The 17236-nt window shown below is 54.9% G+C and overlaps 1 protein-coding gene across 11 annotated transcripts in view; it reads right to left on the bottom strand.

The window, feature by feature from the left end:
- The window catches only part of ZMIZ1 (zinc finger MIZ-type containing 1), a 224350-nt gene that overhangs the window by 16215 nt on the left and 190899 nt on the right, over positions 1 to 17236 (bottom strand). For 10 of the 11 annotated variants that reach the window (XM_036928780.2, XM_036928785.2, XM_036928782.2 and 7 more), the window contains 7 exons: positions 8785 to 8899; positions 7581 to 7798; positions 6353 to 6551; positions 5138 to 5428; positions 2225 to 2407; positions 1235 to 1312; positions 364 to 538 (listed from right to left, as the gene is read on the bottom strand). In XM_036928780.2, coding sequence (XP_036784675.1) covers positions 364 to 538; positions 1235 to 1312; positions 2225 to 2407; positions 5138 to 5428; positions 6353 to 6551; positions 7581 to 7798; positions 8785 to 8899 — 1259 coding nt within the window. The remainder of the gene's footprint in view (positions 1 to 363; positions 539 to 1234; positions 1313 to 2224; positions 2408 to 5137; positions 5429 to 6352; positions 6552 to 7580; positions 7799 to 8784; positions 8900 to 17236) is intronic. The other variant, XM_036928784.2, reaches the window with a different exon arrangement.

The following is a 17236-nucleotide window of genomic DNA, read 5'->3' as shown; positions in this document are numbered from 1 at the left end:
CACCCTCATGAGGCACAGGAACACACGGGGTATGTGTGTGTGTGTGTAAGCAGGGCCACAGAAGCTGGGCTGTGTGCCTGGGCACGCCTCAGGGAGCCTCTACTTCTTCAGCCCACCCGACCCCATCCCGACCATCCCTTCTTCCCACATCCCACCCATCTCAGATCTGCATGCCCTCGTCCCCACCTGCTCCCGGCTCTCCAAGGCCCAGGCTTCTCCTCTCAAAGCCTCCAGCCACTCAGGCAGGTTGGAAGGAGGGTTATTCGTAGCCCAGTCCCAAAAGGCAGTCCGACTTCCATGACTCCCACCCACTGGAGCCTTGCAGAGCCGGCCAGACAGAGGGAGGGACAGTGGGGTGCTCACCTGGGGGTGGCGGCAGAGCGCTCATATTTGGCTTGATGTCAGGTGGAAAGGGTGGTTTAACATCTTGGCTGGGAGACAGGTATGGGGGAATGCTGCTCCCCGGGGTCATGGGGGGCGTGGGGTTCCCTGGAACAGGTGAGTGGGGGTAATTTGCCACAGGAACTGGCCTGGGTGGCTGGAGGGAAAGAGAAACCACATAGATCATAGGGTCACAGAGATAAGGAGGGGACATGGCTGTGGACCCCCCACCAACTGCAGGGTCCTAGGGCTACGGTCCCCGCTCCCCTGAGGAGAGCCCCCAAAGGGAAACCCTCCCATCCTCCCGGCTGGCGCTCAGGCCTCTGCCCCATCAGAAGACAAATGAGACAGGCAGGCCCACCCTTCACGTGGGTCATGGCACTGCTGAGTTCCTCCGGTGTACCCTGCCCATTGGACAAAGGGGACACAGGCTCAGGGTGAGGGGGCACTTGTCTAATATAATCCTGGGAGGAGAGGAGAGCTGGGATCAAGCCCACATCAGGACTCCAGGCTACACCCTCCACCCCCACCCCACTCCATGGGGGACCCCAGGAGTCAGGCCTGCAGCACCAGGGGGGCAGCTGGCTCCCCAGCAGCCTCTTTCCCTTATGTTCTTGGTCCTTGTCTTGCATTCTTCCACACTGGCCAGGTCCCCACTTGTTCCTGGCCCACCCACCTGGAGCTGTGGATTCTCTGTCCCGGCATTACCATGCCCAAGAGTAGGTGACCCAAGAGTGCAGCCCCACCTGCAGGCCCTATTAATGCCCAGAGAGGCTGCAGCAGGAACGGTCAGACCCCTGAGGCACACAAATGCATGTGGGTAATAATTCCTAAGACGAAAACGGGAACATACCCTATTGACGTTCCCCTGGCTGTAGTTACTGTAGCTGCTTCCCGAGAAGGTGTTATTTTGTCCATTAAACTGCTCTGGCTGTTGAACAAGATAATTCCATGAGTGTGGAAGGCAAGAAAACTTATCAAAAGCCCTCTCTTCCTTCTCATATGAAAACCAGCAGGAGTACAGAGGATGCTAAAGAGGCCACCCAGTGTAGGGGTGAGGAGCAGGGCACACCTTTGGGGCAGCCTTTCCATTCCCTGTCCACAGCTAGTAATTTAGCAAGAGTTCACAAAAATAGAAACACCCAGTGTGCTAAAGTTGGAGCAAAAATACTAACCATACATGGCAGGTGGTCATGTAAGTTGGCATGATTCCTTGGCAAATAAATGTAAAGTATTTCCAGAGTTTTCTTCCTTCCTGAAAATTACTTTTATAATAATCCCAAAGAAGGAAAAAACTATGTGCCTGAAGATACTCATGTCAGTGTAATTTCAAAAGTGAAAAATCAGGAACAACGCAACGTGCAACAGAAAGAGAATGGTAAAGTACAGTGCATCGATCTCGGTGGAATGTTAGGCAGCCATCAAAAGTGAAAACCACGAAGACTCTATAGGAATAATAGTGATGTGCTTATGATTTCAGGTCAAGTGAAAGAAACAGATTCAAAATTATTACATAACGTGTTGGTGCCTGCATGCATGTAAAGAGACAAGGTTTAGAATGAAATGTTAATATGCTTAGGTGGATGCTGCTTCTTTAAAGGTATTTCCTTATTATTATCTTGTGTGTGCTGTAAATAGTAAAAGGAGAAGGAAAACCACTGTCTTGAGCCCCATGAGAACAGGAACCAAGGAAAGCCGGTCTGACGGTTTAGCCACCACATGCAAAGCTCTCAGCACATGAGGACATATCCAGAGATCTCTGCCTGTCCCCTGGTGACTTTGGGGGATACCCAGGGGACAGATGACATAGGTGGGGGTAGAGGTGTGAGGTGGTGGGACTCACCTTGTAATACTGCCCCATGTTGACCGTGGGGGGCGGGTACTGCCCGGTGTTCGGCTGGCTGGGCATCCTTTGCCCAGGGTAGCTGGGAGAGGTGAGTGGCCGTGGGGGGTTGGGGGTCGGGTACTGGCCTGGCTGGGTGGGAAACTGGCTGTTTGGTCCATATTGCTGGTTTCCATAGTTGGGCTGTGGCAGCAGAGGAGAGGGGAAAGGTCTTGAATGTCATGGAACTAAGCCATTCTCTGGAATGCCAGGACTGCCCAGCCCCCTCCCCGCTGTCCCTGAGATTTTCTACCCTCAAAACACCCTCCCCACCCAGACATGGGAGAGGCTGAGCCACATGCTGCCTGAGGCCCCTTGCTCTGACATCCAGGGACACTACCTTCCACCTATCGGGCTTGAAGGCCACGAAGCTGTCTTTCTCAGAGCACCCTGCCCCCTAAACTCTGGAGGAACTCTCAGAGCCTCTTGTTCCCACCGTTATGAGGGGGCTTGATTCTAAAGCCCGCTCTGCATCTAGCGCTTGGTAAGTGACAGAGGAACACAGGCAGCAGGATGTGCTTCCAGGCAGGTGGCCCTCCTACACACTCTGCATTCAGAGGCTGGGAGGTGCTGTAGTACCCCACACTGAGGTTTGGTTTAGGGCCATCTGTGCAGAGGTTGGGAGGACCAGGACGGTGAAAGGCCAACCCTTCTCAGGGGAGAGTTGACAGAGAAGACAGCTTCAGGGTGGGGCAGGCTTGGGCCTCAGAGATCTACCAGGTGACACACACCGTTCCTGCTCACAATGATCCCCACCCTCTAGACACCTTCCCCATCTGCAGGATCAGGTGACCTCAGGGTCACCTGCCACCCAGACACCCGAGGCCATTATGTCTTGAGGAGTCGGTGGTTTCTTCTTCTCTGTCTGATGAAACTCCTCATCTATTAACTGTCTCTCCTGCCCTCTAGGCTCAGGGTCCAGGAGGCAGCTGCGTCCCAATGTCTGGCAAAAAACAGGCCCCCAGTAAACACTTGCTCAACAAATGAAAGAAGGCCCTGGGGTCAGACGGCAGAGGAGGGGAGATGTCTGTGTCAGTGCTGAAGAACTTTGTACTGCTTGCCCTGTTGTGACATGGTGGCTGCTCTGTGACACTGAGGTTCCCCGTCATATCACTGGAGGAGAGGAAGCAGAGGCTGGGGCCTGCCCAGCAGGCTAGAGAAGAGAGACTTGGTGGAAGCAGGTGAGCAGACTCCAGCCTCTGTCCCAAGGTTCCAAAGACTCAAATATGCTGTGAGCATGCCACTGCAAGGTGAGGCCTGTCTTCCCACACAGGGTCAGGCCAAGCAGGCTGTGATCACTCAGTGTCACAGCCTAGTGTCAGGCATTTTGAAGCTGGTAGCATCAACATTCTATGAAGAGGATGGCTTAGTAAATATAACCAGGAGGTTTTGGGGTGCCCTGCAGTGGCAGGAAGAGCTGGGAGCACAACACTGCTGCAGGCTAGTGACTGGGAGTCCCACTGCCTTTTCCTTAGACACTTCCTTGGGAGCTGGCAGCTTGGAGGCTGCAAGTGCACCCCTAGCAGGGCCGGTGGGGACATGGGCAGTTGGGAGGAGAGGGCTGGGAGGGCACAGATTTGTGTTGGGCTGCGTGTGGGGGTGAGGCCAGCAGCTTGTCCCTCCCACCCACCACATACCAAGGACAGCCAGGGCCTCCGGAGCCACCATCCTTCTCTGGCCCCATCCTGGAGTGTCAGGGCTTGACCCAGGCTCCTGAGTGTCTGAGGAGGTCCCTGACCTCTCCCCATCATAGACTCAGGACTCCTCCATCATGGCCAAGCCACCCTCTAGCCTGAGCTTGGATGGATGCCAAAGGGAATCACACAGACATCTAAGGAATTTTAGGTCTTTGGGCTCTAAACCCACTGTAAGCCCAAGCTCAAGGCCATAGTTCCAAGATACAGGGGGCAAGCTGACCTGAGAACAGGTGTGCAAGCAGAGTGTTGGGGGGAATGCTCTGGAAAGAGCTTTGTCAGGGTGAAGAGGAAAGACAGGCGTCCTGAGGAATGTGTTCCAGGCCAGGGTTCTGGGGCCTGTGTCTTCTGCAGATGCATTATATCCTTACCCAGATAGGCTACCTGCTGCCAGCTCCTTTCCGAGTGCTAACTGAAGGCCTGTGACACCCGCTCCAGGGTGTCCTCCCTCTCAGACCTCACGTAAGCTCCATACACCCCATCTCTTGTGGGTTCCTGCTTAAAACTTATCTTTCCTGCTGAAGTCTCAGTTCTGGAGGACAGGAGGTGTGGGTCATGCTTCCCTAAATCTTCACCCCACCTCTGTCTGAGCTGGCTGGGCAGCCCAACAGGCAGGGTTCCTCCCAGCAGAGCAGCTGGGAAATATACTGTCTGCCTTCCAATCGCTTCTCAGCAGCCCAGCCTTCAGATATTTTCAGGGTTTTGTCTCATCTTTCATTCTTGGAAGTGAGAAGCCCTCCATGTGGGTGTGAGGAATGTGGACCCAAGGAGGTTTTGTACCTTACCAAAGTTACCAGCTAGTGTCTATGCCAAGACAGAAGAGAATACTAACAGCAAGTCCTGCCTGCTGAGTGCCCGAGGATGCCAGCCCACGGCAAAGTGCTTCTGGGACATCCTGTCACTCAAGCCTCCCGAGCAGCCCTGGGATGGTCACTGCCGTTCACAACTAAAAAACCCTGAGACTCAGGAAGGAGATATGACTTCCACAAGGTCTTCCAGCTGAGAAATGGCAGAGCTGGTCTTTAAACCCAGAAGTCCCTGATGCCCAAGGCTTTGCCTTTTGGTCCAGGCTTTCCAAAGGTCAATCCATTCCCCTCCCAAGGTACCACTTCGATGTTTTCAAGCCCCAGGTCCTCCTCACCTCCCACTTTGCCCACCACCTGTGTGCTGTCACACTCACCTCTCCTGGGTATGGCCTCTTTATGCTCTGAATGGGAAGGGACTGGGGCCGGGGGCCCGGGTAGGTCTGCTGAGGCATCCGCTGCCCATGTGTGCCAAAAGGGCTGATGCCGGGCGGCCGGGGCTGGTTCATACCCATGGGAGGGCCGCTCATCCCCGAGGGTGTCATGCCAGCCGCCATGCTTGCAGGGTTCATGCTGCCCCCCATGGAGGCAGGCCCCCGAGGCCCGGGCTGGTTCATGAATTGGCTGTTATACGCCTGGGTGGGACCCATCTGGAAAGAGGAACAGACCTTCAACGGGAGAAGAAGAAAAAAAAAAGAATAAAATGCCACATGCATTGAAAGTGCAGGGAGGGAAAGGTGGGGGAGGAGGGGGACTCTGGGTTCGGGGGACACTTTCCTGTGTGGCTGCAGCTGGTGACCAGGCCCCAAGGGAGTGCTGGTCTCCTGGGCTCAGTGCTGCCCTCTCCAGGCCACACCAGAAAGATGCAGCCCAAGGAGTGTTACAGGAAGGGGCACAGTCACTCCAGTGTACAGGCAGCATTTCCAGGGAGGCAGGCAGGGTAGGGCAAGAGGGTGGAGGGGTGGGGAGGGGTGTGGGAGGATGGCAGTAGATGAGGATGGAGGCAGGAGCCCCTTTCTTGGAAGCCCTGGCCCTGCCCTTGGTCGCTGGCCAGTGGAGACACACCCTTCATCCACGAAGTCTGATGCAGTCCCAGCTCCCACCTCTGCCCCCCTGCCCCGCTGTCCCTTTCCTGCAATCCCTGCCGCCATGCCTGCCCTGGATTTCTGCGGGAGCTGCCCCTCTCCTTCCAGCCCCTCCTTCTGAAGGGCATGTGAACAGAGCTGGGATCCGGGCAGAACCCTCACATGGAGTAACTAGGAGGGCACTGGTCTTCAGAGGCCACCCAAGGGACAGACTGATGATAAGGCTATTTTAGACACTGAGCCTGCTTTTTGGTGAGTAGGGAGGGGCCCAGAGAGACATATGGAACCTTTCCCCATAGGCAGACACACGAGCCACCAACCCACACAGAAAAAAACACAAGCACCCAAACGCCACCCCCGCCACGCTGACACACCCACATCCTAACACACACCCAACACTTCAGCTCCCCCAGCGCACACAGCCCCACAGGTCCCAACATCCCAACTTGGACTCCTTGGGGCTGTCTGCCTGTCTGGTCAGGAGTGCAGGACTAGTGGGGTTCTTACCGGTCCATACTGGTTTATATCCTTGTTCTGTGTCTCCTGCAAGGCTGCCACAGTGGCCGTGGCTGTGGCCGTGGCTGTGGCAGCCGCTGCTGCCACTGCAGCTGCTGCGGCGGCAGCTGCCGGCTGAGTGAAGTCAGCAGGCGGCCTGGTGTGTGGAGGGATGCCCATGCCTGCAGGGGCATTAGGACCCCCGGGGTAACTGCAGTGGGGAGAGAAGAAGGGAAGAGTTACATATTGCCTGGGTCTGAAGGGGAACCCATGACAAGCCTTGGACTGTGAGGGAGAGGATGGGGCCATTCCAGGGGAAGCGTCTAGACCCAGTGCCCAGACTAACAGCCCGAGAGGACAGGCGCTTCCCTGTGGGTTGGCAGCTATTTGTGCAGGCGCTCAGTGACCACCAAGCTGCTGTGCTCCTGGCGCCCTGGCTGGGTGCCAGCTGGTGCTCTCTGTCGTGTGTATTAGATCGCTGCACCTCGGCTGCCCCATTCAGCCCACCTTCTGGAGGACACCTAGCCTCAGAGAACCCAAGCAACTTGCCCATGGCCCTGCGGAGGTGGATCGTGGGCTGCCATGCAGCTTCAGGTGTGCCTGGCACCTGTGTTTAACCACGGGCCCTACTGCGCTGACACTTAACCAGGGCTGACGTCAGCCCCAGGAGCTGGGAGGTGTGAACCTAAGGAGGTGGTCTTGGACAGAGCAGGGCAGCGAGATGAGGAATGGGTGCCTCTGCCCCACCCCACTTCCCTGGGATACCTTCCTGGGGTTCCCTGCCCATTCCTCCCTTCCTCTTGAACCAGGGGATTCTTAGCCTCTGAGCAGTTCTGCCCCAATAACCCACGGGGTAGAGCTGGTCTTTCCACACCCCATCTACAGCTGCTCCTCAGCTCTCCCGGTCCAGCTCTCAGCGTCTTCTAACTCATGATGGTAAGAGGCAGAGAAGGGCCCCTCTGGGGAATGTAAAAGCAGCTCTTCTGCCCCCATGGGCTGCCGGCTGCCACATGCTGCCCAGCTGCTGTAGCATCTAACCCGCAGATTGGCCCTGAGATTGGGGGGTGCCTGGGTTCCCTCAACTGATGTGACAACTGGAAGGAAGTGCCAGGGCTCACCCCCACTCCCCAGGCCAGGAAGTGTGGTGCTGGGATCTAAATCTGACTCTTCTGCCTGGATGGAGGGCGAGAGCAGGGCTGATGGTGCTTCTGAAGGTGGCCGCCCGGGCCAGCCTGCTCACCTGGCCCCAAAGCCCCCACTGCCGGGGTAGTTGGGCCGGCCGTACATGCTCTGCTGGATGTAGGGCTGAGCAGGCCCGGCCTTGGCTGAGAACTGCTGCTGCTGACCAGCAAACTGCGGGGAGCTGAGGCCGGGGTTGCTGGTGGTCATGCCCGACGCCATGGGGTTGCCGCCTGGATTCATGGGGTTGTTGGCATTGGCCATAGGGTTCCCGAGGACCTGTGGGTGGAGGGAGTGGTTGTCACCCAAGCAGGTACCAGAGGTGACATGGAGAGGAAAAAGGAGAAATCAAGGTGGGTGGAGAAAGTGAAACAGAGGACAGTGAGGGAAAGGAGAGAAAAATAGGGCATTAACTGTTCCCAGGGCACACTGATTAGAAATGAGTAACCCAGCCTGGAACCAGGCAGCAGAGATGAGACCCTCGGCCTGGGATGGAATAAGAAGGGGCTGGGTCTGCTCCAGGTGGCAGTTGGGACACCCTGGCCTTCTCAGCTCTCCTGCCCTGCAAAGGGGCCCAGATGCCCAGAGGATCAGGCCACACAGAGACTCTGGGCTGCTGCTTTGTGAAGGAGAAGAGAAGCCGGATTTGCCAGCTCTGGAAGGCAGCAGGATCCTGGCGGAGGAGTCCCTGTGGCCCAAGACCACAGGTAAGCCCAGTGGTGCCCTCCAGGGCAGTGATCAACCCTGAGCCTTCCACGTGGCTGTGGCAGAAGCCAGGCAGGGAGAGAAGAGTGGAGGAAGTAGGATGGAGGGAACGAGGGCAGGAAGCACGTTTGACTAAAGGCATGGAGAGGGATGTGCCACAGTATAAAGCTCGACATTTTGTTGAAATCTAATCCAGGCCATCCAGGGTCAAAGGCTCCAGATGTTGGAGTGTGGGGGCCATGAACACCCAGGAAGTTCTCCTGTTTACCCAACCAAAGTAAACGTGGGCTAGGGAAGAACACCCAGTGGTCTGTCAGATGAAAGCCATTCCCCTAGGAAGGCCCTAGGATGGGGGCAGTGCCACCCTCCTGAGGCAGGTGTGGACAAATCCTGGGTGGAGGCATGCCCACAGATGGGTGTGCCCTAAAAGCTGGTCTTTCCAGCTGGGCAGAACCTAGCAGACAAGGAGGGCTGGCAGGGAATGGTGACCAAGGGCCCCAGGGCTCGGGGGATGGTCCTGTCTAGGCGCGGCTGTGGCTGGGGGCAGGACAGGCTCTTACCTGGCTCTGGGATGTGTTGGTCACTCCCCAAACCGTGGTGACCACGGAGAGGGAGCCGGGAGGCTGGTTGGTGTTCTGCTGCCAAGGGACAGAGTCATAGGGGAATGACCCATCACTGCAGAGGGAGACAGAGTGGAGATCCTCAAGGGCTGCAGACAAAGGCTTACAGGGAGGCATATCCCATCACCCCACCATGCTCTGCATCTCCCAGCCAAGACTGGTGACCCTCATCTCAGTCAGTCCTGGATCCCTGGGCCTAGCACAGTGTCTGATCTAGAACAGGCGTGGCAGGCATGGTGAAGGACCGTGCAAGTGACCACCTCTCCCCCCATCACTGCAGAGGGGCCACCCATGGCCGTCTGTCGCACCTTAGCCTAGGTCCACAGGCCATACTATGGAGCAAGAAGGGAGACCCACCCACAGGTGCCATCTAAGCTCTTCCTTCAACCATGCATGGACCTTAAGTAGCATTCCAGAAGGCACTCTGGCTCCCCAGCCAGCTTCCCCTTGGAACTTCCTGGGCGCTTCTCAGAGCCCCCTTCTCAGTCTCAGCTCTGCCCCTCCCTCCCCACTCCTTGCAGCAGGTCCCTGCAGCTGTCCTGGGATTTGGCCTTTGGGAGGAGCTTCCTTCCATCACTCTCCCTTCCCGATTTGGAATGGCTGGTGCAGGCCCACCTGCCATGCTTCCTCCCGTTCCCACCCCAACCTCTCTTGTGACCTCACCACGCTAACCTTCCGCAGACACCCAAGATCGTCTGCACAAAGACCTTCAGTGGCTTCTGGTGTTTACAAAGCAAAGTCCAAACTCACACTTCAGAATTAGTTCACCCTGTTGGCTAATCCCGTCCGACCCTGCTTCCCACCTCGGCTCCCCTCTCTCCCAGAGCACCACAGCTGTTCCCACATCTCCCCAGTCTCCTCCTTGGGCCCAGCAGTACCCACCTTGTCTGGTGATATCTCCTGAGAAGCCCGCAAACATCAGAAGCCAGGACTTAACCCAAGGCCTGACACCCCACCCTGCGCACAGTAAGTGCTTAATAATGGCTTCCTCTTAGTTGCCGTGATGGAGGCAGAGTGAGATCCAGCAGGCCCTGGGGAGCGAGGCGCAGGGGCATGAGCTTGAGAAAGGGTTGGCGGGCTCACAGCCCAAAGGAACTGCCAGGGGTCCCGGCCCCCAGGAATGCTGGGCTGGGCCTGCCTCTCCCCACTGCGAGTCCTGCACTGACTCTCTGGCACCTCTCCCTCACAGAAAATCCCAGACAAGGCCCCAGAAGAGCAGAGAAGCAGAGCACCCATACCTGCGGCCCCACCTGTGCCCATGGCACGCCGGTGGGAGTGAGGCCACGAGGCAGCACTGTCGGGTACCTGGCGGGTAGGCCGGGGAAGGGGCAGCAGAGGGTGGTGTGGTAGGAAAGTGCCTCGTGCCTCAGTCTGGCTCGTGCCTTTATCACAGGAGGTCAGCAGAAGGCAGAAGTTCTCACTCATGCCTGGAGAACTCTTAACCCAGCTGAGTAGCCAGTCCGGGCCCTGGAGGTACAGAGGGGCTGGGGGCTGGGAGCTGGCCTGGAGGTAAGGACAACCGGGAAGGAGAGGCAGTCCTGCACGTCAGGCAGGCAGAGGGGAGCTGGGGTCTGAGTCTTGCATCCTGCTCCTTGCCTGGTGGCCCTGGTATTGGTCAAGTTGGGTGGGTGCCCTGCACAGGTGGTCAGACTGGAGGGCAGGCCCATGTATGTGTCACTGACTGTCTCCCCATGCTTGCTGTCCCCCTGCCTGGACACCCCCTCTGCCTGGCCAGCCCTTGGCTTCTTGTCTCTGCTCAGAAGTTGCTCACTGGAGGGGCCTGCCTCAACTCCTGGTATAAGAGCAGTGTCACACCTACTCCTCTTCCCTCTTACCCTGTACCCTGGGTACAAATCCTGGACTGGTCCCTCCCTGACTCAGGGCCCTGGCGCAAGTTCTCAAGACTGCCTGTATTCAGTTTCCTCATCTGTAAAATGGGCATAAGAATGGCAACCCCACTCCACTTTTCCAGCATGTTCAAACTTCAGATCATGAAATGTGAGCAGGTCATGACACTGAAATGGCATGAGGAGAGAAAAGACGGAGTGAAACAGAAAGTAATCAAGTGTGAGTACACAGTAAGGATGAGTATTGTTCCCTGAACTTATGTCTCGATTTTATACACAAGTGTGTGTAACCTGGGTCATGGTGTAATAGCTGCATTTACTGTGGGCCTCAGTCAAGTAAGACTGTACAATACAGGCCTTGGTGCTGTTAAGTCTTAGTCAGTGTGAGGTCTCTAAGCATAAGGCTTAAAGAGGAGAATACAGACAGAAAGGCTTTCTCCAGTGGAAAGTAACACACACTTTAGGATTACTCATGATTTCTGGGGGACATCAGTAGGCCTAGGACTTTGTGGAAAGAAGTTGTCCTCAGGGAACCCAGCTCTCCTGCCTGCCCCCTGCCTCTGCTGGCCAGATGACATGGATCAGCGGAAAGGGGACGAGGCCTAGATGCACAGGCCAAAGGTGACAGACAGCTCACAGTCTCTGCATCTGGGGTGGCTGACTGGGGACCTGGGAGTCCAGAGCTTGGGCGGGGCTGAGAAGTACAGAAAGTAGGCAGTGGCCCTGCTCCTCAGCACAACTGGGCTGGAAGAAGCTCTGCTCTCGCATGGTGGCCCCTGAGGACCCGGGCCACGGCCTGGTCCCAAGGGCTGGCACACCAGAGTCTTGCAGGGAGGCCTGAAAAGGCCATGGTTTTAATCAAAACAGAGGAGACTCTTGGCCAACCCCTTTCCTGTGGGGCCCCTTGTGCTAGATTGACTGGGACTGAACACAGAACCCTGGAACTTAACAGCACAAGCCCGAGTCTGTCTTCTCTCCCCAGAACACCTGCCCTCCAAGCTCCCATCAACCCCACAGGCTGGTGTCCAATTCTCATCAAGGTTCCTATCCTTTCAGAACATGCCTGGCTGGCTCAGGGAGTGAAGGCCTTGGGGAGGGCTCCACCTGAGCCCCGGGGGGCTGGCAGCTGCTGCCTTACCACCTCAGGCGGGGAGGCCCCAGCACACTGGGATACTGCACAGCTCACAAACAAGCTCCCAACTGCCCTGCAGCTCCGTGGGTGGCCCCTGTGGGCGGAAAACGGCTCCTTCCTGTTTTGCCCCCTCCACCCCAAACTCGGTGAGAAGCAAGCCTAACCGACTTTCCCAAACTGAGTATCCTGTCGTCTGGCCAGAAGGTTCATTCCAGAGCCCAGGCACATACCTGGTGTGCACGCATGTGGATGGGGGACACATGTGTGCATGCACATGGGCCCTGCTGCCATGTTGCTGTGCACACGCGGGTAAGAGACAGGCACACACATGCAGGAGTGGTTTCGGGGACCTGCCGCCCCCACTTGCACCTGCTGCAGAAGCAGAAGTGGCAGCCGCGCCAACACGGCTGTGACTCATCTCCTGGGGAGACGGTCTTGCTGCCGCGGTGAAGGCTCTCGCCCCCACAGGCCCACGGCAGCTGTCAGCCCTGGCTGCACTCACACACTGCTATCGGGGGTGGGTGGGGGGCCCGCTCCCCTCATCTAGAAGAATAAGACAGGTTCCTGGGCCTTGTTGGGGAGAGAGGGGCCTATGGTGATGAAAAGGAGGCCTAGGGGACCTTGTGGGGTGTCCTGAAGCCCCTTCCCTCCCCAGCAAGTACTATTTAACCAGCAGATATGCTCAGTCAGGTCAGAGGTCCTTACTTAACACTTTGGGGCCACCCACTGGGAACCACTTCCCTCCTTTTGTCCATACCTGATAGCAGCTCCAAGAGACACCTAGGCCCCTGGGATCCGAGAATCCCACTTCTGTAATCATGCCCAGCTCTGTGCACCCCCAATACAACAAGCCCTGGTCTCATACCACAAGCTGCCCCTAGCCACCGTCCTGTTCAGCCCAAACTGCCCCCCAAATTCTTTTCCATATACAGAGGCACCAGTGCCAGAAGCCACTTGGGATCTTAGCAATGTTCTGCCTGCCAAGCACCTCCTAACAGCGGGGCAGTTGCTTTCTCACCTCTGGGCCTCTTCTCAGCCTGGGATGCTTCATCCTTCCTGTGAAAAATACCACTCATCCTTTCTAGGCTCCTCCTCCAGGAAGACCTTGTAATGTCGACTGGCCTGAGCTCCACTTGCTCCACCTGTTCCTGGGCCCCTAGAGGGAGCCTGAGTGACAACCTTCCTGCCTTTTTCCTTCTGCCCCAGGAGCCCCCGAGTTCTCAGGCTACCTGTGCCTGGCATGATGTCTTCACATACCCACAGGGTACAGGAAATCTTTGCTAACCAAAGTGCCAAGGAGAAACACCACCTCTCTGTGTTTTTCCTCTGATGTATGCGGAAGAATGAATAAATGTATCTGTTCATTAAGCCTGCTTGCTGACCACCTACAGTGAGCTCGTGACCACATGGGCACTGGCACAAGGAAGTGAGAAGTCCTGCCCTCCAGGGAGGGACACAAGGAAGCTAATGAAGGAGCTACTTTCTCTAGGGTTCAGTGTCTTCATCTGTAAAATGGGGATGAAAATAGGCCCTTCCTTAGAAGGCTGTCTGTCATGAGGATTGAGAACTCACATGTATAAGGCAAAAGACCATGTCCAGCATACCTTGGGCACCTTAAAATGGTTCCTGCTATTATTGTTATGATTTATTGAGTGGCTTCTAGATGCAAGGAACTATGAGAACTGACATTCACCTAAGAACTCATTTAATTCCTTGAAGTAGGCTTAATAGATGCATCTTGTAGGAGCAGAGGTTCACAGGGTCCCAGAGTTCATTGAGGACAAGGGTGCCAGGTGGGCCTGAGCACATCCACTGTCTCAGGGAGCTGAGTACCCAGTAAGGCAGCACTTCCCCAAATAAAGATGGTGATAACAAAAGGAAGGCTGTCTGGAAGTCCACAAGAATTCCAAGAAGGGGTATAGCTTCCAGGGGTTCTCAAAGATGTCACGTTTGGGAAGCCACCCAGTGAAGGGACAGAGGATACATAAAGAGTTTGGCCTTAAAGACTGGCTGCAGAGAAAACCCAAAAAGGGTCCCCAGAAAAAAAACAGCTTATACATCAAATCACTAGTTGTGGCCTGGACTGAGTATAATGGCAAACATTCAGGGACTCTGACTAGACATTTTTAAGGGTGATATTCAGATGGCAGGGGGAGGCCTTGCAGACAGTGGTTAGCTACCTGGCCTCTGAAGTTAGACCTCTTGGGGTCAAACCTTGGCTTGGCCACTGACGATTTCTATGACCTAAGTCAGCCTCAACTTGCTCATTTGTAAAGTGGGACCAACACTCTCCTGGGATGAAACATATGAATACAGGTAAAGTTGAGCACAGTGCCTGGCACAAAGTCCCTAGGACTCTCCTGAGCAAAACCAAGGGCATTTTCCTCTGTTTCCTCAGCACATTTTTTTCATATAAAAGAGTTCTTCACACTGTAGTTACAGTAGATGGCTTACATGTCTGTTTGCCGGCTCCATGGGCACCGACCAATGTTTGCTAAATGTGAGAAAATGAGTAAAGCCCATAAAGAGGGAGTGAGGTTCCTGGATGCCTCCCCTGGCAGTGTCTGCAGACATTCATGGAGGGATGAGGAGGGGAGGGATGAGTTATTTCTTCCTTTGCACTTCTAACAGCCACTTTATTTGGGAGAAATAACAAATTCCTATTAAGGGTATTGTCAAACCCTAATTAATTTCCCTGATCTGGCTATATTGGTCCCATCTCCGTGCAAGGCTACAGTGTTACCGCTAATGAAACACCCAGCCGGGGAGGAGCTGAAGCTCCCACTCTCTTTAATTTCGGGGAGCCATTAACGGTGCTCTCCATCATCACAGTCACTGGGGCCTGCTTCCTTTCTTCCCTGCGGTGAAACGTAGAGAGGAACTTTGCAGCTAACTGCATATTAGAGGGGTTTAAATTTTTTCATTAGGAAGGGAGAGAGGAAAAGATCCTTGCATCTTGGCAATCTGGATCTGATGGGGCAGGATTTATGCCCCCCTTATTGCTTTTTTTTTTTTTTTTAATTTTCTGGGGGCAAGAAGAAGGGTCTATGACAAACTGAGCTTGGGGTACAGCTATGTACAAAAGAGCAAACAATTTAAGCTGTAAAGGTGGTGTGATGGGACCAAGGAAAGGAGCCTGGGGGTCAATTTTGATCAGCCCCTTCTTTGTTAGTCGATCACCAATGAGCACATCACAGTCTGATGGCACTGGGTGCATGAGGCATCCTGTGTGCTAGGCCTGGAAGCACGCTGTAAGCCCCGCACTGCTGTTATTCCATTTCTCCAGGGGAGGAAACTGAAGCACAGAGAGGTTATGGAACTGCCTAAAGTTACCCAGATAGAAGATGGCACAGCCAAAACTCAAAGCCCAGCAGCCTGGCTCTAGGGCCTGTGTGCTGCTGCACAGAAGGAAGGCCATGGCCCACACAGAGTCCCAGGGGAGACCAGGGCCCACCCAGGAACCCCTCCTCTAGGGGCCGCTAACCTCTCACCTGGAAGAGGACGGGTGGCACCCGTCAGCTTTGGAAGCTTCCCCAGCTCTAGCAGGCTTTGATTATAATCAAATTGAGAGTGTAAACAAGATTTATTAGGCTTTTAATTACCTTTGCAGCACTGATTTGCATATGGACAATGTGCTAATCACAAATGACTTTTTTAATGATTCATTAAAAAATCTGGGGAAGACAGCAATATTTGTTGGCTCAAGTCCAGGTCACTACAGGAACTGTGAAAGGGTCCTACTGCCTGGCCACAGGCTTTCCCAGTTTGGGAAATTACGTGAGGGACTTAGAAGGTGATGCACCCCGCTGGAGTTTCCCTGGAAATGAGGGACTTCCCCCCGGGGAAATTCATGACGATACAGTAGAGACTGGCTAACTTTGAATCAGGGGCCTCAACAGCCACAAGCACTCGGCCTTAGCCCTGGGCCTGAAGGGACATGGCTGGTCTTGGTTCAGCTGACAACACATTCTGGTCTCAACTGCCCCACAATAAAATGGAAAATAAAGTGCAATGCAGATCAGAATCAAGTTAAGGATCAGATACCACTTTCCAGATCTTGAATGGCTCACAGCTGGGTGAAGGGCAGATCACTGTGTGTGGTTCAGTACCCTGCCCTCCCCGACTTTCCCTTCTGATTCTGCCATTCAGGGTGGGAGGTGTTTTCCAGAGTGCCCGCCCCCTCAATGCCCTCTGGTAGGAGGCTGCATTCCAGGGAACCAGAAGGTTACCGGTCAGTGCTTCACCGGGCTTCCAACACACTCAGCTCTCCCTTTTCCGAGAGGCTGCCTCTTTGCATTCTGTCATTCATGGGTATGCTCAGGGAGCTGAACTAGTGGCTCTTCTGCCCCCAGCATTTCTTGGGAAAGTCAGTCTGAGTCAGTTGAGTTCACAGAATGCACCTACCTACCTCCCAGACCAACTCCTTCAAAGTCAAGGCCCATGTCCTCTGGGCAGCCTCTTGACAGTCAGCCTGGCCATCTTCTTCCTTTTAAATCCCAAGGCCAAACCCGCCTGTCACCTAATCGTGACCCTGCCTTGATCTGCCAGCTCCCAATCTTACTTCACTAAGTCTTAGTCTCCATTTCTCCCTTATTTTTCTTACTTCCTGTTTAACCCCAGAACCAAATGGTCTCATACCTTCAGCTTAACTCAGCAAAGACCTGGCAAAGGGCTAGTTGTGGTCTAGATCTGGGGCACTCAGTGGTCTGACTGGCCACAACCAAGCAGGTCTGAGGCAGATCTCTGGGGGGACTACTTGGCAACAGCTTTACTAAAATGACTTGGAGGAGGGGAGGATGGAAAGGACATGAGATGTGCTAAGATGAAAGGCAGAATGATTCTGGTAGGACTGAGTTAAAGGAGCTAAAGTGTAACGAGGGTAAATGCTGAGTACGCAGCGCACGATGCATCCAGCCACAGCCTGTTCTCATGGCCGGGCAGCTGTTCAGAGAAGTCCTGCAGCTTTTAGCTGAGCCAGGGGCAAGAGGTGGAAGGTGAACAGAGGCAAGTTTTGCCTCTAGAGCAGTGGTTCTTAACCACAGGTGATACCCCACCCCCAAAACGTGGGAGGGTGCTTTTGCAATGCCAAGGGAGGGCACTAGAAGAACCAAATGGGTAGGGACCAAGATATTAAATGCCCTGAAAAGTCCTGCACCATGAAAAATTACCTTGGCCCAAATGCCAACAATACCACCCTCCCCAAGGCCCCCAGAAGCATGCACAGAGGAGGCCTATTTTAAGAGCTGAAGTTGTCATAGCCTGGTCAGTAGTGAGGCAAAGTCAGTGATAGTACAAAGTGCTTCTGACTGAGGCAGGAACTGCATGTTGAGAGCTATCCTGCCCAGGCAGGGGGCTAGACCAGAGGAACTCCAGGGTCCCTTATGGCTCCGAGAGTCAACAGTCTCTAATTCGA

The sequence above is a fragment of the Manis pentadactyla genome, chromosome 8, assembly GCF_030020395.1.
Source record: "Manis pentadactyla isolate mManPen7 chromosome 8, mManPen7.hap1, whole genome shotgun sequence".
Classification (NCBI taxonomy): domain Eukaryota; kingdom Metazoa; phylum Chordata; class Mammalia; order Pholidota; family Manidae; genus Manis; species Manis pentadactyla.
This window is presented reverse-complemented; position numbering and strand designations above follow the sequence as displayed.